Consider the following 26,288-nt stretch of genomic DNA (forward strand, 5'->3'; position numbering starts at 1 on the left):
CCCAAAGTGCTGGGATTACAGGCGTGAGCCACCACGCCCGGCCGGAACTTAACTCTTGTTTATATCAGTTAGCTTATGGTAAAATTGGTTTTCTTATATGTTGTTCCCTATAAAGTCGCAGTTTCTAAGAACCTATTGACAACATGAATGAGGACTTAACCATATATTGTGACTCTTGTTCATTTGTCTTTTTCCACCCTTAATGCCAATAATAACTACTGTTGCCTTCCTATTTCTTTAATTCTAAGTTGTTTCTGTCCTCATTTTGGTAGCTAATTAAGTGTTTTGAGGGCTAATAAAATACAGGTAAATGAAAAGACAGAAATTCTATTTTATTTTTATTTTCGAAAACAAAAGAACCATTTAGCATGAAAAGACTCAATTTATGAAGTTGGAATTCTCTTGGAAAGGAACTTCTTCCATTCTTCTCTATTTGTCCTTACATATTTAAAATAATTTTAGGTGACAAGCTTCCACAGTTCTGCAGTGTTTCTTCAAATAGTCTGAAATATGAATACTTCTCATTCTGAGTGTGCATTTTAATACCAAACCAGCATTCTCTGATGTTTATTGTGATCCAAAATATTTGTAAAAGTGTTGATTGTTTTTCTGGTTGACCATATAGTTTTAGACTGTTTTTGAACATAAATTACTAGCAAAATTTTAGGCTTAAGAAAAGTGTGACTTGATGCAGACGTCAACTTTGAATAATTTATTTTCTTTTACATAATAATAGAAACCAATCAAATCAAACTTACAAAAATATGTAATGTATTTTACATGAATTAAATTTTTCTTAATTAGCTAATTTATTCAAATTAAATTAAATAACATGCCAAGAAATAAAAGTTTTCTTAAAAAAGGTATTTTCTTTCAGCTAATATTCCTGTGATTTCTTTAAGAGTACATGAATGTATATATTTAAATAAAAATAACTCTTTACATTTGGATTTCTAAAGAGCAGTATTTGATTTTGAGCTCTATAATTACAAAACTTCTAATGGATAATGTTTTACAAGCAGATCATTTTTAACACTTAGTATAGATAAATGAGTTTGCTTTTTAGTGTTATAGCTTAGCAAAATATATGTTTTATCAAGCATTAAAAGAGTTAAATATATTGATGACATTTCATCTTTGGGATAAAAAGACTTGTAGTCATAAAAGCCATGTGTAAAATTTATTATAAAGATTTAAAATGTATTTATTGTTGTCTATTATATAAATATTACCTATACATTCATGGATGATAAATCAGCCTTTCTCATTGGTTCTGGGAGAGAAGCCCTGACAACCTAAGGCAAATATTAGAATCAGAATCACCTGAAGGGCTTGGGGAAACACAGAATGCTGAAACCCACATCCAGAATTTTTTATTCAGGGGTCTGAAATGAGGTCTGAGAATTTGCTTTTCTACCAAGTTTTCAAGTGATGGCTGCTGGTCCAGGAACCACACTTTGAGAAGCACCACCTTGAGGCACCTATGGCATGTAATGAATTAAGTTCTCTCCTTTTTATCTAGAATGATACTAGCTATATATCATCCTTGGTTGGATGAGAAGAGAGTCACCCATATTATTTTCTGTAGGGCTTAATTCTCTTACAGAACATTAGTGGGAAGAAGATACAGGAAAAGGTTTCTTTCAGCTTTTGATTTCACTGTTATTTTGTCTGTCTGGTGTAGGAAAATTGCTATGGATATATCTAAAAGAAACGGACTCTTCATTATGTCATTTTTTTGTATTGGTGTCTCTAACCTAAATGTGCTCAGAAACTTCACGTATGTAATGACAGGTACAAGTAAGAGATGTTAATTATGTCACATAATACTCTTATGAAAGCAAGTTGTAGCATCCTCATTTTGTAGTATATTAAAACTATTAGGAGTCATTAAAGGAAGTAATTAAAGAAATTAGGAATAAATTTCAAGTGCCTTGATTTACTGGTTCTGGTTCTTTGCTCTCTATAAAGTTCACTGAAATAATATAAACTGTTAATTTATTGATTTTTTTATGTGCTTTATTTAGGCAATCCACTGTATGACAGCCTAGGTTCTTTGGGTGTGGGCACCTTATTAGGCATGGTCTCAGCATTCCTCATCTACACTAACACAGAAGCACTCTTAGGGCGGTCCATCCAGCCAGAACAAGTACAACGGCTCACTGAACTCCTGGAGAATGACCCATCAGTAAGGTCAGCCTTATTCCAGTAATCCTGTTAAGGCTTACAAAAACATATTAAAAAACAGAAATGCCTGGTTTGTAAATACTTCCAGAGGAAGTTTTGGATTCCTGGTCTTCAGAACGTTTTAGTCTGTAACTTTTCAGAATTATAATCCTGGAAGGAAGAAAGAATACACTTAGGAAACTCCTTCTAAGTTTCCTTTTAAATTTTCGATACTTCTAATTTTTAGAGTAAGGAACAGTCAGTTGATATAATGAGAATAGAAGTTTGCAAAGTAGTTGTCTTCTTAGTGAAAATACTTAATATGGAACCTGTAGAGTTGCCTTATATTCGCATTGCAATTACAAATTGAATATATTAAATTTAAAAAGATTTTTGTTCATTGGGCAATGATTACCAAATTAAATATAATTTATATTTATTTTGAAAATAGACTTTGTTTTAGCTCATTTTAAGTATTTTTCTTATAATCTTTATCTTTTAAATTATGTAAAACTAAAGAACTGGAGACTTAGGAGATAATAAGCAGAAGAGATACAGAATTCTAATAGTGCTTTTCAGTGAAATTCCAGCAGCATTGTGGTTTTATAATGAAATAAAAGAACAAACCTTTAAAAACCCAGTTTTTTACTAACTCGCTCTGTATTTTTTCAAACTTTAAAATAAGATTTTTTTGTGTATTGTACTTGAAGTCTTTAAGTTAAATCTTTTTAAAATGACCTGTATATCTGAATTAGTAAAATATATTAATGATTACTAGATTTATATTCTATGCCCTATATGTTTAATCTTGAAAAGTAACTATCTCATTGGAACAAGATTAGAAATTGAGAGATGGGCACAGTGGCACATGCCTATAGTTCCAGCTACTTGGGAGGCTGAAGCAGGAGGATCACTTGAGGCCAGGAGTTTGAGGCTAGTGTGCAATGATCATGTCTGTGAATAGCCATTCACTGCACTATAGTCTGGGCAGCATAGCAAAACCCTGTCTCAAAAAAAAAAAAAAAAAAAGATTAGAAGTTGAGCATTATGAAAATCGGTATTAGAGTTATTAACATAATGTGAGATAATCCAAATTAATATCCTTTCCTTGTGATGTTCTTGTCTGGTTTTGCTATTAAGATAATACTGGCTTCAGAGAATGAGTTGGGAAATGTTCTCTCCTATTTTTTTGGAAGAGTTTGTGAATAATTGATGTTAGCTTCTTTAAATGGTAGAATTCAAGTATCTGGATACGAGCTTTGCTGTGTGGGTAGTTTTTTGATTAGTAATTATATCTCTTGTTATGGATCTGTTCAGATTGTCTGTTTTTTCTTGACTTAGTTTAAGTAGCTTGTATTCTAGGAATTTGTCTTTTACTTCTAATTTACCTAATTTGTTGGTATACAGCTCTTTATAATATTCCTTTGTAATCCATTTTATTTCTTTAGTGTTGGTACAAATGTCTCATCTTTCATTTCTGTAATTTGAATCTTCTCTTTTCTTGGTCAGTGTAGCTAAAGGTTTGTTCATTTTCTTGGTCTTTCTAAAGAACCGGCTTTTGGTTTAATTGACTTTCTGTTGTTTTTCTATTTTCTTTTTCATGAATTTCTGCTTTAATCTTCATTATTTTTTTCCTTCTGCTTGCTTTCAGTTTAGTTTGCTCTTTTTCCACTGTCTTAAGGTTAAGCTTTTAATTTGATGTTTCTTCTTTTTTAAAATAGACAATTACAGCTACAAATTTTTCTTTAAGTATTGCTTTCTCTGCATTCCACACATTTCCATATACTGTGCCATTTTCATTCATCTTATAGTATTTTCTAATTTCTTTTTTTATTCTTTTCAGTTATTTAGGGGAGTATGTTACTTAATTTTTACGTATTTGTGAGTTGCACAGATTTCTTTCCATTATTGATTTATTGTTTTGTTCTATTGTGGTCAAAGAATATATTTTATATTAGTTCTGTCCTTTTAAATTTACCAAGGTTTGTTTTATGGCCTTACATATAGTCTTGGATAATATTCATGTGCACTTGAGGAGAATATATATTCTGCTGTTGTTGTAGAGTGTTCTGTAGATGTTTGTTAGGTTTAATTGGTTTATAGTGACTTCAATTTCCCTAATTATCTTCTTGCTCTATTGTTCTATCCTTTTTTTTTTTTTTTTTTTTTAGATGGAGTTTTGTTCTTGTTGCCCAAGCTGGAGTGCAGTGGCACAATCTTGGCTCACTGCAACCTCCGCCTCCCAGATTCAAGTGATTCTCCTGCCTTACCCTCCCAAGTAGCTGGGATTACAGGTGCTCACCACCATGACCAGCTAATTTTTGTATTTTTAGTAGAGACAAGGTTTCACCACTGGCCACGTTGGCCAGGCTAGTCTCAAACTCCTAAGAGACGAGGTTTCATCACTGGCCATGTTGGCCAGGCTGGTCTCAAACTCCTGACCTCAGGTGATCCACCCGCCTCGGCCTCCCAAAGTGCTAGGTGTGAGCACTGCACCCGGCCTCTGTATCTGTTATTGAAAGTATCGAAGTCTCTAGTTATTGTTGTTGTATTATCTGTTTCTCCCTTCATTTCTTCTCGGTTTTGGCATCATATATTTTGGTGCTCTGTTGGTACATACGTGTTTATAATTTTGTATATATTGTTTAATAAGTAATGTCTAAAAAAGAGCTATAAACTGAAAGACTGGCAAATTCGAAATTTTCTGGAAGAGTGAAAATCTGTGGATTCAATTATTGGAAAAAATACGTTAGTAATCCAGAAAATTCATACAATTTTTTAAACAGTATATTAGTTACCTACTGCTGTGTGACAAATTGGCCCAAAACTTAGTGGTTTAAACAACATATTACCATCTTACAGTTTCTTTGAGTCAGGAATCAGGGCACAGCTTATCTGGGTCTTTGACTTCAGGGTTTCTCATAGACTGTAATCAAGGTGTTGACTGGGATTATAGTCATCTCCTGGGGAAGGAGCTGCTTCTAACCTTACTCACAGGATTGTTGGCAAGATTTAGCTCCTTGCCAAATGGGCCTCTTCAACATGGCAGCTTGCTTAATCAAAGCATGCAAGTTGATAGGGCAGTAGTGTGAACAAGACAAAAGTCACAGATTAGTCACCTGGTCTTGGAAATGACATCTCATCACTTTGCCATATTTGGTAGGTATAGCCCACATTCAGGGAGAGGAGATCACACAAGGGCTTGCGTATAGGTGGCAGGGATTGATCATTGGGAGCCCTCCAAACAGTTTTCTGTCTGTAGTTAGTTATATGTAAGAACATAAAGAAAAAGTATATCTGAATATATTTATTAGTTGCTACTTACATACCAGCCAAATAATGAAATGTGTTAATACTCTGTGAAGACTAAAGTAGAAATGATTTTTAAAAATGAATAAATATGTTCTGTGAGTTACCAGGAGAGGAAAAAAAAAGAATAAATGATATAGCCTCTTGCCAATCTGAAAAAGTTTTAACTTGAGCACATGTAACTATAAATATTAAAACATTAATTCTTATTTCACCCTTGATGGTTGATTAAAATATAGCTTCCTTACATGGATAAAAAATTTTGGACTCAGTGTTTAGTAACCTGCTCAGGATCCCTCAGAAATTAGGGTCTAATGTTTTAAGAATACTTGGAGTCTTTATGTAGGCTTGTTTTTCTAGTAAATCTCCATGTCCTCAGAATTCAGAGTGTTTTGTTATTTCTTATATATGCTGTACAGAAAAGATCTTACACTGATCACTGTAGAAAGAAGAGAATTTCTCAACAGTTTCTAGGGAAGATTGATTACTGAGGGTTAGAGCAGGAGGGGTGAAAAGTAGTTATGCTTGAGTATCTGCTTTCCTGTCTGGGAGGCAAAAGGGTATGATGCAAAGACCACTGGGCTTGGATATCTGAAGAGCTGGGCTGGGGAGTCCTAGTCTGCTGTTTACTAGCTGAATTACCTTGAGCAAGTCACTTATGCCCCTCTAGGATGGTTTTATCATGTGTAAAATAAAGATGTCACCCTATCCACTTATGAAAGCCATCCATTAAATGCCTGCCTTATAGTTCTTACTATATTAAACATTTTATATATGTATTAGCTCATTATTCCTCACATCAAGTCCCATGTGGCAGTTATTATTAACCTCATTCTAATAGAGAACTTCACAGCATTGTATGAAAACTTTTAAAGAAGCTAGTGAACATACAATTGGTTAATATACTCTAAAACACCATTATAAATTAAAACAAATTTTTATATGGCATTTAGGAAATTGATAAGTGGATATATGGGGACAAAGGCTTATGAGATAACATGACATTTTAGAAAATTGATTTAGAGTTAATGAAAAAAAAAATATATATATATATATATTTTTTTTTTTTTTGAGACAGAGTCTTACTCTGTTGCCCAGGCTGGAGTGCAGTGGCACAATCTGGGTTCACTACAACCTCTGCCTCCCAGGTTCAAGCGATTCTCCTGCCTCAGCCTCCCGAGTAGCTGGGATTACAGGCACGCACCACCATGCCTGGCTAATTTTTGTAGTTTTAGTAGAGACAGGGTTTCACCATATTGGCCAGGCTGGTCTCAAACTCCTGACCTCAGGTGATCCTCCCCCCTCGGCCTCCCAAAGTGCTGGGATTACAGGCATGAGCCACTGCGCCCAGCAGAGTTAATGAATTTTTAATACACGAGCTTTATAATTCATATATATAAATTACCATAAAATAATATTCGTTAAGTTTGCACCTTTGTATGATATCATGCCAAAAAAAAGCTAAATGGACGGGCCTTGGAAAATGATAGGTGGTACTTAATGGTGAATACTCTGAAGCCATCTTAGTCCATTCTCGTAACTAGTGGGGAATAAACAATAATTCAAGCCTTTGTGCTATTAAAGTATATATATGTGTATGTATGTATAAATAAATTTGTATGCATTGTTATTGATTGCAGGGCAATTCATGATGTTAAAGCCACAGATCTGGGATTAGGTAAAGTAAGATTTAAGGCAGAAGTAGATTTTGATGGGCGAGTTGTTACAAGATCATATTTGGAAAAACAAGATTTTGACCAAATGTTACAAGTAAGTTTATTTATTGTTTTCTTACATAACTGAGGGTTAGAAAAATGCTTTTAAGGTAAACAAAATGAATTTTTTTTTTATAGATCTTAAAGGCACTTTAGCTCTCCAACTTCTTAGGTTCCAAAATTTAACAGAGACCTTTATATTTACTATGGAAGGGTTCAGAGGAGACAGCGGAAGAACAAACTTCTGCTATTACATGCTTGCTATGTGCATTTAATCTTTTTTTATCTAATTTACCCTCAACAACCCTGTTATTTCAACAATGAAATAACATTTTTATTTTAACATATATAGAAATTGAAACACAGAGAGATTAAGTAACTTGCCTTAAGTTGTAGTGCCATAGAGATGGAGTCATATATGAATCGAGATCTGCCTGACTCCAGAATCCATTTTTTTATTAAGAATAGTTTAAAAGATAATTTATAAAACAGAATATAATGAACAGCACAGATGTTACCACTTGCCCCTGTCAAATCTTAACATTTTGCTGTAGTGTGTTTGCTTAAGATCTTAATAAAAGAAATAATTACAAAAACAGTTCAAGCCCCCATTTTCTCTTTCTATATTTCATTCTTCTTCTTCCATCCCTAGAATTAAACATTATGCTGAATTTGGTACCTGTCTTTTCCATTCAGATTTTTATACTTTTCAGCATTTTTTAGTATAATATGTAACATTTTGAATGTTTAAAAATTGGTATAAATGGTATCCTACTGTGTGCATCTCTACAACTGACATAACAACATATTTTTTAGATTCTTCCATGTTAATTTATATATCTCTAGTCAGTTTACTTTCATTGTTTTAGAGCATTTCATCCTATGAATATGCTGTAATTTATTTATTTTGTCTCCAGTTGATGGACATTTATATTACTGTTAGAAACAATGCCATGGCCGGGCGCAGTGGCTCACATCTGTAATCCCAGCACTTTGGGAGGCTGAGGTGGGCGGATCACGAGGTCAAGAGATCGATACCATCCTGGCCCACATGGTGAAACCCCGTATCTACTAAAAATACAAAAATTAGCTGGGCGTGGTGGCGCGCGCCTGTAGTCCCAGCTACTCGGCAGGCTGAGGCAGTAGAATCGCTTGAACCTGGGAGGTGGAGGTTGCAGTGAGCCTAGATCGTGCCACTGCACTCCAGTCTGGGCAACAGAGCGAGACTCCATCTCAAAAAAAAAAAAAAAAAATTGAAAGAAACAATACCATGATTGCATTCTTACATGTTTCCTTGTTCACATATATGAAAATTTCTTTAGTATGGTGTATATATAGATAGCTAGATTTTAAATAGGTGGGCCATTGGGTGTACTTACCTTCAGCTTGCCTAGGTCTTACCAAGTTATTTTCCAAAGTGTGTCAATTTAACTTCCATCATTGTATATCAAGGTTCTTGCTTCATATTCTTACATGATTGTATTAATAGAGTTATTAAATTTTTGCCAGTTTGATAGGTGTGAAATAGTATCTTGTTGTAATTTTATTTCTTGGAGTATTGAGGTTAATAAACATTGAAGTTCATTGACCAGTGGGATTTCCTCTACATTGCTCCCTGATTTTTCATGTTTTAAGTTCATTTGTATTACACTTACAGATTTGAAAGGTCTTTATTTTATTGTATTGTATTGTTATTTTTTGAGACAGAGTCTCGCTCTGTTACCCAGGCTGGAGTGCAGTGGCGTGATCTTGGCTCACTGCAACCTCCGCCTCTCAGGTTCAAGCAATTATCTACCTCAGCCTCCCAAGTAGCTGGGATTACAGGTGCCTGTGACCACACCCGGTTAATTTTTCTATTTTTAGTAGTGATGGGGTTTCACCATCTTGGCCAGGCTGGTCTTGAACTCCTGGAAAGGTCTTTATTTTTAATATCTTGGATGCTAATTCTTACTTGCATATATGCAATTATTTTTTTCTAGTTTATAACTTCCTTTTCTTTTTGTTGTTATACAAAATATTTAATATGATTTTTAATTTTAATGTCAGATTTGTAATCTTTTCCTCTGTGCTTTTTATTCTTTTGCATGAAAAATCCTTCCATATCCCATTATCATAAAAATATTCTCTTCTCGTCTACTAGTTTTGTGTTTTGTTTTTTACCCTTATGTCTTTCATCTACTTCGAATTATTTTAATGGTCTGACATAGGGATTCAATTTTTTTTCTTAAGGGAAAATATTCTAACACTATTTATTGACTATATTATTTCCCCAGTAATTTTGTAGTGCTACCTCTGTGTAGTATTATACTCAGTTTTCTTGATCTGAATTATTTTGGAAATAGGTAATCCATTGCCTGTGGCTTAAAGTTTTAAAAATGTTCATTAAACTTAATGGTGTCTGTTATAGGTTTTTTTTTTTTAAGGAGTCATAAGTGTACCACTATGGTTTTTTAAAAATTTATTTTCCTGTTTTCATTTTCTTTATAGGAAATTCAAGAAGTGAAAACTCCTGAAGAACTAGAGACCTTTATGCTTAAACATGGAGAAAATATTATTGATACTTTAGGAGCTGAAGTAGATAGACTTGAGAAGGAACTGAAAGTAAGATGTATTCATAAAAATAACATAATGATAATGGCAGCTATTTTTTTGAGTACTTACTCTACAGCAGACACTAAGTGCATCCATCACATGCATGCTTTAACCCACTCATAACTCCACAATGTGTAGGTATTTATAAGCAAGAAAATGACTGGGTTAGATAAGTTGAATAATTTACCCAAGGAAATAGGGAAATTGTGATTTGAACCAGATTCTTTACTTTTAAACACTACTTTATGCAGCCTGCTTAGTTTCTAAAATAGTCAAAGGGGGTTTTTTTGTTTGTTAATAAATAAGCATTTTCAAAGTTCCTAGAGAAAGATGAAAAGGAAACTTTAGACTCTGGTCAAAAGTTAGAAAAAATAGAATGTGTATCTTGCTTTTAGTCTATTTGAAATTATTTTCTGTTTTTGTTTGTTTCTATTCAGTTGGAGGTTACTGTAATTTATTGATTATGTTACTGAAATATTACCTGATCCTGATCAGGTTGTCTTTTAAAATGTCTCAGTGTTCTCAAATTGCCATTTATTGGCATTTGAATTCTGTTTGCAATGAATAAAAACTTGTAAATGTTCTTTAATGTATATAATTTGTTGAAGGCAGTGCTTTTTCTTCAGTTGATATTGACCATTCTTTAATTTTGTAAAAAATTGAAGAAAAAAGGTCCATCTCTACTTTACAAGTTTTCCTTTGAGAATCTGGATATCTGATTAGATTAATGCAAGTACTTCAAATAAGATTTTGTTAATATTATAGTTCATGAGCTTTATCTGACGTAATTTTTGAATTTTCTAGATGAGCATTTCTCAAATATTTTGGTCTTAAGACTCTTTCATTCTTAAAAATTATTGCAGACCCCAAAGAGATTTTATTTATTTGAGTTATAGTTATTGATATTTACCAAATCATGCATGAAAGTAGGTAAATTTTAAAATATTTATCATTTACTTTCAAAAACATACACCTATTTAATATAAATAACTTTTTTTTTTTTTTTTTAACTAAGATAGAGTCTCACTCTGTTGCCTAGGCTGGAGTGCAGTGGCACGATCTGGACTCACTGTAACCTCCGTCTCCTGGATTCAAGCAATTCTCCTGCTTCAGCCTCCTGAGTAGCTGGGACTACAGGCGCCTGCCACCATGCCTGGCTAATTCTTGTATTTTTAGCAGAGATGAGGTTTCACCATGTTGGCCAGGCTGGTCTCAAACTCCTGACCTCAAGTGATCTGCCTGCCTTGGCCTTCCAAAGTGCTGGGATTACAGGAGTGAGCCACCCCACCCAGTCACATTTTTTTTTTTAATTGAGACAGAGTCTCGCACTGTCGCCCGTGCTGGAGTGCAGTGGCGTGATCTCAGCTCACCGCAGCCTCTGCCTTCCAGGTTCAAGGGAGTCTATGTACAGTATTACTCTCCTGGCAATGAAGTGTGACAGTAGCATGACATGTTGCCAACCAGGAAGCTCATCTGAGACTTGGTGACCAGAGATTTTATTGAGGCTCCATAGTTGACTGCCTAAGTGGCTGACCTTTTGTCTCTAGCCCTTCTAGAGGTAGAGCAGATACTGTGTGGCCAAAGGCCCCCATCATATATCACATTCTAAAGTTAATGCCCCCAGATAAACAAAGACACTCTTAGGCAGGACATGTCAAGGGCCTAGAAATTCCCTCCCAGTTATGGAGAACAAAAGCCAAACCTCCCTTTGGGTAAGATTAATTCTCTACTATACACTGTTATATTTAAAATCTGTTGGTCTGTCTTTATACTCTGAATGAATCTTTTACCCATGCATGATTCTATAACATTATGAATTAGTATTTTGGAAAATACTGGTTCACAGAAGTATATAGATCTTTCAGATGTTGATACATTTCTAAATATGGGTACACTCTCAGGCTGATGGGGTGGATATGTTTTTCAACTTAAATTTCCACTTAAAAGCTTGCATTTTATCATTAGCAACAAATACTGTTGTTTTCCTTGAAATAAGACTCATTTTGTTCATTTTTTAGGAGATGCCTGCCAAATACCCAAATTTGAATAAACCGAGTTTGTTAATCTTTCAAATAAAAATGTACTCTAGATTAAAAAGCAGTTTATTCAGCTCACAACTTAAGCAATCAAAGAAGTACTTTTACATACTTTCCATTTTGTCACAGTATTTTTAAAAGTGAACTCAAGGGTTGAGGTTTAATAAAATGGATACATTTGCTATTTCATGAAAGACTTTTTAAAATGAAACTGGCTTTTTTTTTTTATGTCAAGTGTGGGACAGTAGAGACAACGACTACTGGTATTGTTTGATGCCATTTGCGTTGAATTGTGCAAAGGTGCAAGCAGTTTTACCCACCATTGTTTTTATGCCATCAGGAAATGTCAGCATAGTGAAAAAAACAAAGAATGTGTCTTACAGTTACTATGAAAATAGTTCTGACCTTAGAGTCCCCCTAAAAAGGTCTCAGGACCCCAGCAGTCCTTGAACCGCACTTTGCAAACAACTAATCTATATAAAATGTGAGATGATGGTTATTTTTGTGCAAGGTAGCACAAGAGTGAATAAACTTTGCTCTTTATTCTATTTGTTTTTATTTTGCTGGCAAGGAAAATAATGGACTAAATATTTGCTTTACATTTTAGTAGATACAAGAAATCAGAAGCCAGATTTAAGAATAATCAACAAATTGGTCATTGTCACCTACATTTACTCTTACAACAATCAGACCTTATTGTTTTTGTTTAGCTAACTTTGAATTTTAACTAGAGGCTATTAAATCATTAATAATGTTTTTGAATTATGTAAGTCTTTCAAACCAGGAAGCTAAGTATAATCCATACATTCAGGTGGAAACATCTTTGGCTAAGATAATAAAGCATGGCCGGGCGCACGCGGTGGCTCACGCCTGTAATCCCAGCACTTTGGGAGGCCGAGGCGGGTGGATCATGAGGTCAGGAGATCGAGACCATCCTGGCTAAAATGGCGAAACCCCGTCTCTACTAAAAATACAAAATATTAGCCAGGCGTGGTGGCGGGCGCCTGTAGTCTCAGCTACTCCAGAAGCTGAGGCAGGAGAATGGCATGAACCCAGGAGGCGGAGCTTACAGTGAGCCGAGATCAAGCCACTGCACTCCAGCCTGGGCAACAAAGTGAGACTCCGTCTCAAAAAAAAATAAAAATAAAAATAAAAAAATAAAATAAAGATAATAAAGCATAATTAATCTTAAGTCAAAGGACATGTTCATAGTTGAGGTGCCAAACCAAAAGGGAATGCATGAATGTAATTGTTTTTCTTAGTCATGAAAATAAGCTGATTTTCTTTTGAAAACTAAAACTTTGTTCACTGGCATATTCCTTCATTTTTAGTATCTCAGTTTAAATTGTAATTATTATTGGATTATTTTGGAAGGTCACACTCATTTATATAATTCTGTACCAGTGGAGTCATCTCTGATGAGTAATGCCATTGAGTGTTGAAATAGATTATATTTTTGGCTTAAAATTCCAGAACTTGTGGCTGGGCGCAGTGGCTCACGCCTGTAATCCCAGCACTTTGGGAGGCCAAGGCGGGTGGATCACCTGAGGTCAGGAGTTCAAGACCAGCCTGACCAATATGGTGAAACCCTATCTCTACTAAAAATAGAAAAATTAGCTGGGCGTGGTGGCGGGTCCTTCTAGTCCCAGCTACTTAGGAGGCTGAGACAGGAGAATTGCTTGAACCTGGGAGGTGGAGGTTGCAGTGAGCCGAGATTGTGCCACTGCACTTCAGCCTGGGCGACAGAGCAAGACTCCATCTCAAAAAAAAAAATCTAGAACTTTTGTATAGTTATTTGTAAAGGTGTTAAAAATAATAGAGACTAATTCATAGATTCCCATATTACAAGATAGGAACTACAAAATTAATATAAAATATATCTTTGACCTGTTAAACATTTTTTTGTCTTATCTCTGTATTTCAGAGTATAGATAAACCTTTCTCCCATCCCTTCATTAAGTTTTTTGTTTATGATGATCAATAGAATTAGTTCATTGGGAGGCTGCTGTAGCATTCATAAATTCCTTATAAATAATATCTGAATTAAATGCTCTGTTCTTTACTTTGCCTTGGTTTCTCCAGTTTCTCTTAAAGCATTGTTTTTAATGAATCTGCAGCATTGTAAAATAAATTATGTAATTTGGGCTTTAACTCTCTGCACGTATTGGAATAAAATCCTCATGGTGTGTAAAATAGCCTAATCGGTATTGAGCAATGCAAGGAATATAGATTTTAAAGTACTTGTTGAATAAGTGGATGAAAATTTTAAGTTGCATACCAACTACTGATTTTCAGTTCTGTTCAATAAATATTAGTTTCTACTATACACATGATATCTTGTTAGGCGGTAAACATTGAATTTTAAGGATATTAATCATATATACTCATTCATTCAGCATATATTGTGTGCTTTGTATTGTGCACATATACTTTTACAAATTTGATTAGTTCACTCTCAAAACTTGATTTTAAAAAGCAGAGCAAATTTTTAGGCTTTTTTTTTAGATAAAGCTTTTATTAGTACACATTTGTTTATATCATGCTTTTTAGACAGAATAATGTCAAACTTTTAATGAACAGGTAAATTTTTCAAGTCATATTAGGATAGGTAAGGGTTGATTGGAGTAGGAAGATACAATTTAGTTTCATTTCTGTTTGGAGAATTTTTTTTTAATTCCATATTGAGTTTAAGGAGTTCTAGAGACGGGATAGTTTTAAATAAGGAAAAAGTTGGGAACAAAAGTGTGCCCTCCTTGTTAAAAGGTCCCTGGTCATTCCCACATTAGGATCTAAGAGGAAAGTACCCCCAGGCACACCTGAGCGACACTAGTTATAAGAAAAATCCCTGTGTGCACTCAGTAGAGTGTTCTTGCTGGAGCAAAACTCCAATATTCTGCCAGATTTTGTTTTTATAACTGGATGCCTTTAATACGAGTAATATGCATATGGTCCTAGGATATTTTTAAGCTAGGAATCCTAACTGAATCATTTACAGGAACTTTTCTCCCCTTTTGATTTATTTTTGCAATTTTTATCAATAATGCACAAAGTTTATAAAGTCAAATAGAACTGAAAAGATTGTAACAGAAATAACTATCACTGCCTCACCTGCCTCAGTACTTATATTTTAAGAGATAACCATTTTTAATACTTTTAGTATGTCTTTATTTACTGCCATATTTCTGCATAAAAGTCTTATACTACTTCTCTTGATTTAACAGTATTTCCTCTATGATAGGTGTAGATTTAGTTCTTTTATACACTACTTTCTGTCCTCCCTTCTCACAGTATTAATATATTACATTTTATTATATTTGTAATTCCCCTCAAGTTGATTTAGGTGCCCTTCCTTTGTGCACTCACAGGAAAAAGAAATCCAAAATCTTTACTTTGCTCTGTGGTAGCCGAGTGTTGTAATTGCCTACTTAATTTACCTATATCACCTCACTACCAAATGTAAGTCCACTGAAGGCAAATACTGTTTGTTCCCAGCTCATTGTCATATACACTTCAATGCCTGGCACAGAGTAGGCATGTAATAGTAGACAGTATTGGTTGTTATTGAATTGAAGTTCCCTAAGCTAGCATATAAGATTTTTAACAACCTGATTTCTGCCTGTCTTTCCAGCCTCATTACCAACCCTACCCTTTTTGCAGCTTCTGTGCTAGCTATACCATAGTGCCAGTGCACACTTTGCAGGCTGTCTGACTTTGCTGATGTTGTGTTTTCTGTCTAGACACTCTTCATTATCTACCTGGAAGGCTCACCATATGCAGACTTAGCTTAGATATTATATCCTCAGTGAAATTTTCTAGATCTCATGAGCAAAATGGCTGTCTCATTTTTGCTCCCAGTGTTATTATTTAGTACAGTGTAATAGGAGCTTGGGGTCTGGAATCAGGCCTGGAGTCAGGCCTGGAATCAATCCTGGCTCCATCACTTACTAGCAGTGTGACTTCAGACAGGTTAGTTAATTTCTTCATACTTCAGTTTTCCCATGTATAAGATGGAAATAGTAATTAGGTTATGAGGCTTTTAAAACGCACATACATGTGCACATGTAACACAGTACTTGATAAATGAGTGAGTAAGCAATAAATGTTAACTTTTTATTATTAGCTCTAATACTTTAACTTGTAGATGGTTACTGCTATGCTTGTCTCCCTAGCTAAACTGAGTCACTCAGGGTCAGGAACAGAGTCTTATTTAATAATCATAGCTCTGTTTTCTAGCATAGGGCCCAGCCCACGAATATATGGATTGTTGCTAAAGTATATAAAATGAGTGGTTGTCAATTTACTCTTTTTGATTATTATTGTTTTGCAGTGATTTTCTTTTCACCACACAAAAATGTGTATTTCCAGTGCTTTGCAATGCTTGGCATGTACTAGATCCTTAATGCACTTTTGTATTAACAAACACATGAACAAACTTAGGAATGTGGGACTACTTATTGTACTGTTTATAGTATGTCTATTTACCTATTGATCTTATTTTTTTTCTTATGCAACTATTTCTCTCATTAGTATGCTATAGTGAAATAGTTTGCACATGTTTTCATTGGCTCTAATGATCAAAAGGAATAAAAAGAAACAAGATTTTATTTTGCTACAAATAATGTGGTGGTGATTTTTCTTTCCAGAAACGAAATCCTGAAGTTCGACATGTAGATTTGGAGATACTGTGAGTTTGATGGAATGAATCACCTGGGTGGGGACCTTGGAAACAAGTTTGTCCGTCCACTCTACAAAGTTTCCTCCTCTCCTACACTGAAGGACTCAGTGCCGTGCAGAAGCCTTTTTTTTAAGATGAAGGAAATATTTTATGTAAAGAGCAACTCAGTAGGACACAGAACTAAAACTACTACTTACATCTAAGAGACACACTACAAGTTGAATCAATTTGAAAATCATGTTTTTATGCTTCCATAGGGAACATTTTGGTTATTTAAATTGTTCATAATATCCCATATTTCACCTGTTCAGTGTATACTGTACTTTGCAATCATCTTTCCTTTTTTCACATTGGTAAAAATAAGTGGCATCCATAGGATCATGATTTTTAATTTGTTGCCTCTGAAGATTTCACTCCATCAAGATCTGCCAATCTTGAATATTCTGGCTAAATCTTGGTATGTGGTTTTTAAAGTCACTCCGTTTCAAAGTCTGTCTTTCCTTATACAGTGTGGAAATTATTTCTCCATACCTTGTGATTTTGACCTGAGTGCTAAGAGAATCACTCTCCTTACCTAGTTATCTACAAATGTTCATTCCAGAAATGTTTAGTTACTGAATTGAATGAAGACATCTCAGTATACTCTTTTAGGTCATAGTAGTTGCCATTTTGTAAAATTTATTTTTTCTTCTTTGCTCTTTTCCCCTTATTTGGTTTAATTTTTCTAATGTTAGGAGATATAGTCCTAGATATTTCCATGGGCCAGTGTGATGACTTTTTTTTAAATGAGGTTCAGTACCATAATGTTTATTTACTGGGAGATAATGCATTTATAAGCATTTTAAAATTCTGTAAAATGGGTTAGAAATATTTATAATTTTACAGGCAGGACAGCATTTGACTTTTATTTAAAAGGCGGCACTACTTATGTAAATCTGAGCTGTGGGATATTTCTGGCTTTAAGAGAGAGACAGAATCTCTTACTGAAACTCATGGTCGTGATTTTGTATAATATAGTTCATACTGTGTCTGTGAGTTTCTTCCAGTTACAAATGGGCATTTAGCATAGTTATATTGACTATAACATGTAAGTAAATAGCTTTCTACTGACCCTAAGTTATCAAGGTGAAAAAAACATGCAATTCAGTAATTGAAAATGTGGTGAAAAGCTGCAGCTGTCATCATCAAAACAACTCATAACGTACTTTAAAATGTTCAGGTAGCAGTGAGCATTGTTCATATGAGAATGGCGGCTGGGTGATCTCTTTGCTGAATAAATGAGTTGTTAACATGTGGACCCAACTGCGTGCGTGAGATCTGTCTTAAAACTTACTGAAATGGAAATTTATGAATTATTGCAAATTGTAATGCTGGAAACAAAAAATAAATCCTTGGTTAAAGGGTTTGTAATGGTGATTTCTGATCCAGAAATCTCATTTACTGGAAAATTGTGAGACTTTACGTTGGTGTATTTTTCTTTTTTCTGTTTTTTTTTTTTTTTTTTTTTTTACTATTACAGAGTATTTTGCATGCTGTACATTTTAAGTGAAGTAACATTCCAGTTTTATTTTTAAGATAGAAAATTGTTTTATATATATATAATTTGATACTCTATTCTTACAGTTTCAAATTCCTTACCCCTTCTTTACAAAAAAAACTTTGTTTTTTTACCTGTTATGATTCACTCTATACTTTTTTCTTCTTCCTTCCCCTTTCCCACTTGCCATTTGTTACTTCATGTCATTGCCATATGAGAAAGTACCAAATTATATCCAGTTTCCTCCTAGTGATATTACTCTGAAAAATTTCACAAAGCCAGACAAGAATAATTAACTCATTTTTTTTTCCCAAGACGACCCTCAAAGTTAATGTGCAGCGGGTATTCCAAATGGTAATTTTTTTTTTAGGATTCCCTAAAAAAAGCCAATTTCTGATATTTCTTTTTAAATCTGATTTTGGTTGAGGTCATACCATTCTTAAATAATAATTGAAGGTTTATGTTGGCATCTTTTCTAATTCTGTCTTGCACTGATAAACTTACATAAAGTTTGTTTATGTAAAATAAGACATAAAGGAGTACAACATATCAAGGAATTTGAGTATTTATGTGGAATCAGGAAATTTTTCTAGAGTCATTGAATTTTAAAATCAGAGAATTTGGGCTGGATGTGGTGGCTTATGCCTGTAATCCCGGCACTTTGGGAGGCCGAGGCAGGAGGATTGCTTGAGCTCAGGAGGTCAGGACCAGCCTGGGCAACACAGCGAGACCTCATCTCTAGTAAAAAAAAGTTAGCCATGTGTGGTGGTGCTCGCTTGTGTTAGTCCATTCTCACACTGCTATAAAGAAATACCTGAGACTGAGTAATCAAGAAGAGCTTTAATTGGCTCATGGTTCTGCAGACTGAACAGGAAACATAGCAGCTTCTGCTTCTGGGGAGGCCTCGGGAAACTTCATTCATGGCAGAATACAAAGGGGAAGCGGTCATAGCCAGAGGAAGAGCAAGAGGCGGGGGGTGGGGTGGGGTGGGGGGTAGGTGCCACACTCTTGTAAACAACCAGATCTCATGAGAACTGACTATACAGTACCAAGAGGGAAAGGTGCTAAAGTATTCATGAGAACTCCGCACCTGTGATCCAGTCACCCCCCACCAGGCCCTACCTCCAACATGGGATTACAATTTGACATGAGATTTGGTGGGGACACAGATCCAAAGCATATCAGCACCTGTAGTCCCAGCTACTTGGGAGGCTGAGGTGGGAGGATCACTTGAGCCCCAGAGGTGGAGGCTGCAATGAGCTATGATCATGCCACTCCAGCCTGAATGACAGAGTGAGATCCTGTCTCAAAAAGTCAGAATTTGGATCTCTTTCTCCAAAAATAAGGCTATATTTAGTTTTTCAGGTATCTTGTTATTTTACCAAATTAATGTTTCTTACTTTTATCTACTTTGGCATATAGCACTTGAGTATTAAAGCATATAAATCATTTTTAAGGAAAATATTCTCTGCAGGAGAATAATCACAAAAATAATACTGGACAGAGGAGGGGCAGTCAAGGGTCTATGATTGATTCCTTCTTGACCAAAACTAAAATCTAGGATTTATCAAAGGTGAGGTATACAGTGGTGCCTGACTTACAATGGTTGCACTTAAGAATTTTTATGATATGTTTATTGGCACATAACCCCACAATAAGTAAAAAGCATCTGTACCTACTTTTAGCTTTGGGTGAGACTGGATCTCTAATTCACTGTGAGTAGCAGGCCCCAAACTATATAAGGGGGCACAGTTTTCATCATGGCAGTGGGAGGATGAGGGGTGGAGATTTTTTTTTTTTTTTTGAGACGGAGTTTCGTTCTTGTTGCCTAGGCTGGAGTGCACTGGCACAATCGCAGCTCACCGCAACCTTCGCCTCCCGATTCAAGTGATTCTCCTGCCTCCTGAATAGCTGGGATTACAGGCATGCGCCACCACACCTGGCTAATTTTGTATTTTTAGTTTAGACAGGGTTTCTCCATGTTGGTCAGGCTGGTCTTGAACTGCCGACCTCAGGTGATCCGCCCTCCTTGGCTTCCCAAAGTGCTGGGATTACAGGTGTGAGCCACTGCTCCGGTGATCTGTTTTTAAGTGGAGTATCCTGGGGGCCTGGAGTATCCAACTCCAAAGAGGTAGGTTCCTGAACATATACTAAAGAACCTGTGAGAGAAGATCAGATGGAAAAATTTTCAAATTTTTTCAAAAGCAAAGGTAATCCCTGCATACATCCTCCTACACACACACACATACTGCAAAGTGAATAATAAAATGTCATAAGGCTTGAGTTTTTGGTATATGGCTTTCAGTGTTACCTTATCTCATAATTTAGGTAATGATTTTTGCTAAAATGATACCATCTAAAGAGTGCCTACGTTTTAAATCTCATAACTTTTTGAGGAAGAATGCTGGGAACTACAGAAAACTGCACAGGCATTTAGAATTTGTATTATCTTCTTAGATTGCATTTGTCAAGCTTTGGCAGCATTTCTTTTAAATGTGATGACCCCCAATTTGCCAAACTGTCAGAAGTCAGTGAAGCAAAGAATCGAAGGTAAAATGTTGATTCAAAGATTGTCTCCCCTAAATCCTTCATTCCTGTCTCTGAAATGGAATTTTGGAAGGCATTTGTATAGAAGATTAGTCTGACAGCCTTTATGTTTGCATGTAAGTTTACTTGCATCCTTAGACTTGGCTTTATGCAAAAAGAAAATTTTTATTCGTTATATTGTATTTCATCTGTCTGATTTCCCTGGCACATTAAGATGGTCCTGGTCCCTCAGGATACTTTTTCTCTTAATAAGTGTCATATGTAAATAAAGGCAACTCATTTATTAGTTTGGGATTTTTTTTCCCTTGAGAAATAAATGTTCGTTGAACATAAATTCTTCTTTACCTCATGTGCTAAGAACTAAACTGTATAATCTGATATATTTTTTATGCCTATGTTTTTGAACAGAATTTGTTACTCATTCAGTGTGCCTGTTAAGTTTTTTTTTTTTTTTTTTTTTTTTTGAGACGGAGTCTCGATCTGTCGCCCAGGCTGGAGATCGGCTCACTGCAAGCTCCGCCTCCCAGGTTCACGCCATTCTCCTGCCTCAGCCTCCCAAGTAGCTGGGACTACAGGCTCCCGCCACCATACCCGGCTAATTTTTTGTATTTTTAGTAGAGACGGGGTTTCACCATGTTAGCCAGGATGGTCTCAACTCCTGACCTCGTGATCCACCCACCTCTGCCTCCCAAAGTGTTGGGATTACAGGTGTGAGCCACCGCACCCGGCCGCCTGTTAGTTTTTTTTTGGTCGTACAAAACCTAACTATAATAACTCTTAATCATTTTATAATCTGTTTCACTTTAAAGAGAAATATTAATTTTTTGGTTTCATAAAACCAACCTATAATAACTTAATCATTTTATAATCGGTTTCAGTTTAAAAAGAACTATTAATATACTGTTTATTAACATTAACTATTATTAATATGTTTGGTAAAACAAAATCTGGAAAGTTATATTCCTTAGTGATATATATTATCAGTACATTTTGACATAACTAGATTATTAAACATTTTAATTAGGCTGTTTTGTTTCAGATGTGTCTACAAGAGTATATTTAGAGAAAAAAATACAAAGCATGGAAACATCAAAACCCTCAACCTAAGGCCAGCCTGCACTGTGATCTAAATTGAACTCTATACTAATCCTGTAGGAATTCCAACTGTATTTTCTTTTTCATGAGAAACTAAACCAAAGTAATTTGGTATTTTGAGAGGGTAAAATTCCCTCCCAAAATTCAAAACCTATTGAAAGTAGAACCACTACAGTTCATGATTTGCACAGGAAAATAAAGAATTGTATGTGTCATTAGGGCCCAAAATAAAACCCTTTTAAAAGGTTTTTAAACGGCCGGGCGCGGTGGCTCACGCCTGTAATCCCAACATTTTGGGAGGCCGAGGTGGGCAGATCACGAGGTCAGGAGATCGAGACCATCCTGGCTAACACAGTGAAACCCCGTCTCCACTAAAAATAAAAAAAATTAGCCGGGCGTGGTGGCGGGCGCCTGTATTCCCAGCTACTGGGGAGGCTGAGGCAGGAGAATGGCGAGAACCTGGGAGGCAGAGCTTGCAGTGAGCCGAGATTGTGCCACTGAACTCCAGCCTGGGAGACAGCAAGACTCCGTCTCAAAAAAAAAAAAAAAAAAGTTTTTAAATAGACTGAAATATATACTTGTTAGTATTATAATAGCTATTAACAGAATATTTTGAGGTCTGTTTGCCAGGTACTGTTTTACAAGTACACTTTTTTGTTGTTGTTTTTGAGATGGAGTCTTGCTCTGTCGCCCAGGCTGGAGTGCAGTGGCGCGATCTCGGCTCAGTGCAAGCTCCGCCTCCCGGGTTCACGCCATTCTCCTGCCTCAGCCTCCTACCTATGACTACAGGCGCCCGCCACCACGCCCGGCTGCTTTTTTTTTTTGTATTTTTAGTAGAGACGGGGTTTCACCGTATTAGCCAGGATGGTGTCCATCTCCTGACCTCGTCATCTGCCAGCCTCGGCCTCCCAAAGTGCTGGGATTACAGGCATGAGCCACCATGCCCGGCCTACATGTACACATTTAATCCCCACAAACAGCCAGTGAAATGTGGTCTGTAATTCACATTTTTGCAGATAAGGAAACAGATACAGTAGTTAATATTAGTGTCTGAGACTACTCATCCAATAAAAGGCAGAGTCAGGATTTGAACTCTCAAGGAAGCATTCTGCTGAACAGAAAAGCCCAAGAGAAGTAACACTGTATAAAAAGTAGAAAGGAAATATTCATTATATTGTTATACAGTAACCTAATTTATATTCAGTAGTCAGAACAATTAGCTAAATCTAACTCAGACTGCTTGGGACAGGGGGATGACGGATAGGGTAGGGCATGGATCAATGAGTTTTTTTTTGAGGGGGGGGTGGTGTTTGGGTTTTTTTTGTTTGTTTGTTTTCTTTTGAGACGGAGTCTCACTCTGTTGCCAGGCTGGAGTGCAGTGGCACGATCTCGGCTCACTGCAACCTCCGCCTCCTGGGTTCAAGCCATTCTCCTGCCTCAGCCTCCTGAGTAGCTGAGACTACAGGTGTGCGCCACCACACCCAGCTAATTTTTGTATTTTTAGTAGAAACAGCGTTTCACCATGTTGGCCAGGATGATCTCGATCTCTTGACTTCATGATCCGCCCCCTCGGCCTCCCAAAGTGTTGGGATTACAGGCGTGAGCCACCATGCCTGGCCCTCATTAAGGTTTTTATGGACGCTGAGGTCTTGTCTGTTACATTAGGCTATTTTTCTTTTTTTTTTTTTTTTTTGAGATAGAGTCTCGCTGTCTCCCAGGCTGGATTGCAATGGCGTGATCTTGGCTCACTGCAACCTTCGCCTCCCAGGTTCAAGCGATTCTCTTGCCTCAGCTCCCCAAGTAGCTGAGACTAACAGGCACCTGCCACCTTGACCAGGTAATTTTTGTATTTTTAGTAGAGACGGGGAGACGGGGTTTCAACTTATTGGCCAGGCTGGTCACGAACTCCTGACCTTGTGATCTGCCCACCCCGGCCTCCCAAAGTGCTGGGATTACAGACGTGAGCCACCGAGCCGGCCTATTTTTTAAATGATATTTATTTTTAACTATTACTACCACTGGATAAACATATCCAGAAGACAATATTTTGTTCAAATGTCAGTCATTGATTTGAACCACGCAGGAAAGAAATTCAGGGAGCGGTGTGAAAATTAGAATTAGTCAGAAGTTTTAAAAATATAGTTATCCCAGCCAGGCGCGGTGGCTCACACTTGTAATCCCAGCACTTTGGGAGGCTGAGGCAGGTGGATGATGCGGTCAGGAGTTCAAGACCAGCCTGGCCAACATGGTGAAACCCTGTCTCTATTGAAAATACAAAAATTAGCTGGGCATGTTGGCGGGCACCTGTAATCCCAGCTACTCGGGAGACTGAGGCAGGAGAATTGCTTGAACCTGGGAGGCGGAGGTTGCAGTGAGCCGAGATCCTGCCACTGCACTCCAGCCTGGGCGACAGGGCAAGACTCTGTCTCAAAAAAAAAAAAAAAAAAAAAGAAAAGAAAATTTATATATATAGTCATCTCTTGGTATCTGTGGGAATACCCTGTGGGGATATCCCTGGGATACCAAAATTCAAGGATGTTGAAGTGTCCTATATAAAATGGCATATTTGCATATAACCTACACACATCCTCAAATATACTTTAAATAATCTCTATTATAATACCTAACACAATGTAAATGTTATGTAAGTAGTTGTCATACTGTATTGTTTAGGAAACAATGACAAGGAAAAAAGCCTGTTCACGTTTAGTACAGACACAATTTTTTATTTATTATTTTCGATACGTTGGTTGAATCAGAGATGCGAACCCATGGATACGAAAAGCTGACTATATTTTAAAATTGTGCTTGAATAGATAAAACATTCACATGATTCTAAATTCAGAATGTTCAAACAGATTTATAGGAAACATTCTCTCTCTCAACCTTGCTCCCAGCTATCCATTTTCTTTTCCCAGAGGCAACTAATGTTATAAGCTTGTGATATATCCTTATAGAGATATTTGATGTATATATTCACATATACACACGTTTATTATATGTATTTCCCCTGTTCTACAAAGATGATAAAATAGTATATATATTAATGAACCTTCTGATAATGTAAGTACACAGCCATTTTCCAGAGTTGTGTTTACTGAAAATTACTACATCAACAGGACATAACACATAATGTGCTTTACCATATGGTAGCCACTAGGGACATGGGGATATTTAAATTTGAATTAATTACATAAAATAAATTCAGTTCCTCAGTTGCATTCGCCACATTTTCATGTGCTCAGTAGCCACATGTTGCCAGTGACTGTGTTGTACAATTCAGATATAGAACATTTTCATTATCACAGAAAGTTGTTTTGGACAGTCCTAATGTGGTGGATTAAAGTAATCCTAGTCTCTCTTTAATATTTGAGAGTGTCTTTACAGTGTACAGCATAAGAGTGCCTGGTTTCTGTTGTTGGAGGCAGGAGGATAAAATTCTGGCTTAGCTCTTAGAAATGTATCAATACAAATAGCTCTTGGGCTATAACTTAAGGCTACCAACTGGTAAGTGTTACTTTCAGCAGATAAATTTCTCATGTTCAAAATGAAGAGTTTGAATTTGACTTCCTGTCATTCAAATGCATAATATACATTCTGAACATTAGGGAACAATTGAACCATACAAAAGTGTTCTTGAGCCATCAAAAATTCTTACCTAAGTTGATAAATTATGTTTCTGAATGTTCATGTCAGTTTATCTTGTGGCCCAGCAAAGGGCTAAATAAGTATGATACCATTCATCACATAAAGGTCTCAGAGATCAAAATATGGGATTCGGTGGGCCCAGGTGGTGAGAAAGGAAGGAGTTGCGGGTTTGTCACACTTTATACAAGAAATAAGTTCCTGGGCCAGGCGCGGTGGTTCACACCTGTAATCCCAGCACTTTGAGAGGCCGAGGAGGGTGAATCACGAGGTCAGGAGATGAAGACCGTCCTGGCTAACATGGTGAAACCCCATCTCTGGTAAAAACACAAAAAATTAGCCGGGCGTGGTGGCACGTGCCTGCAGTCCCAGCTACTCAGGAGGCTGAGGCAGGAGAATCGCTTGAACCTAGGAGGCGGAGGTTGCAGTGAGCCGAGATTGCGCCACTGCACTCCAGCCTGGGTGACAAGGCAAGGCTCCGTCTCAAAAAAAAAAAAAAAGAAAGAAAAATAAGTTCCTGGACATTGTGTAAATTAAATATTTCTAAATCTATAAATTAAATATTTCTAAATCTATTTTTAGATGCACTAGAAGAGTTCACAATTTAAAGAACTCCTCCCGTAATGTATGATTATTTAAATTATGTTAAATCCTATTCAAAAGAGATTTTATAAAATGACTTCTAGATTACTCCTGGAACTATGGCAGATCATGTTGAGGTTAAAAGAGCATTAAGGGATTGGGTGATAGATGGTCTAATATCATCACTGCTTGAAGTTCCAAGGAATTACTCAAATTGATCCAATTTCCTTATGACATTTTCTATATGGATTGACAGCCCATGTCAATTATTGAATACTTACTATATACAAGCTATGATATACTAGATGCCCGTGAGGCCCTTCTTAGAAGAAGGAAGATGATGGCAGTGTTGTCAACCAGATAATCATTCCTGATGATCAAGGTGGGGG

The 26,288-nt window shown here is 36.2% G+C and overlaps 1 protein-coding gene across 1 annotated transcript in view; it reads left to right on the forward strand.

The window, feature by feature from the left end:
* Window positions 1–17,898, forward strand: part of SLC30A9 (solute carrier family 30 member 9) — a 100,259-nt gene extending 82,361 nt beyond the window's left edge. The window contains exons 15-18 of the mRNA XM_054484393.2: window positions 2,028–2,193; window positions 7,116–7,245; window positions 9,678–9,791; window positions 16,462–17,898. Of these exons, the coding sequence (XP_054340368.1) occupies window positions 2,028–2,193; window positions 7,116–7,245; window positions 9,678–9,791; window positions 16,462–16,506 (455 nt within the window). The 3' untranslated portion in view covers window positions 16,507–17,898. The remainder of the gene's footprint in view (window positions 1–2,027; window positions 2,194–7,115; window positions 7,246–9,677; window positions 9,792–16,461) is intronic.
* Window positions 17,899–26,288: the final 8,390 nt, after the last annotated feature.

The sequence above is a fragment of the Pongo pygmaeus genome, chromosome 3 (assembly GCF_028885625.2).
Source record: "Pongo pygmaeus isolate AG05252 chromosome 3, NHGRI_mPonPyg2-v2.0_pri, whole genome shotgun sequence".
NCBI classification, from domain to species: Eukaryota; Metazoa; Chordata; class Mammalia; order Primates; family Hominidae; genus Pongo; species Pongo pygmaeus.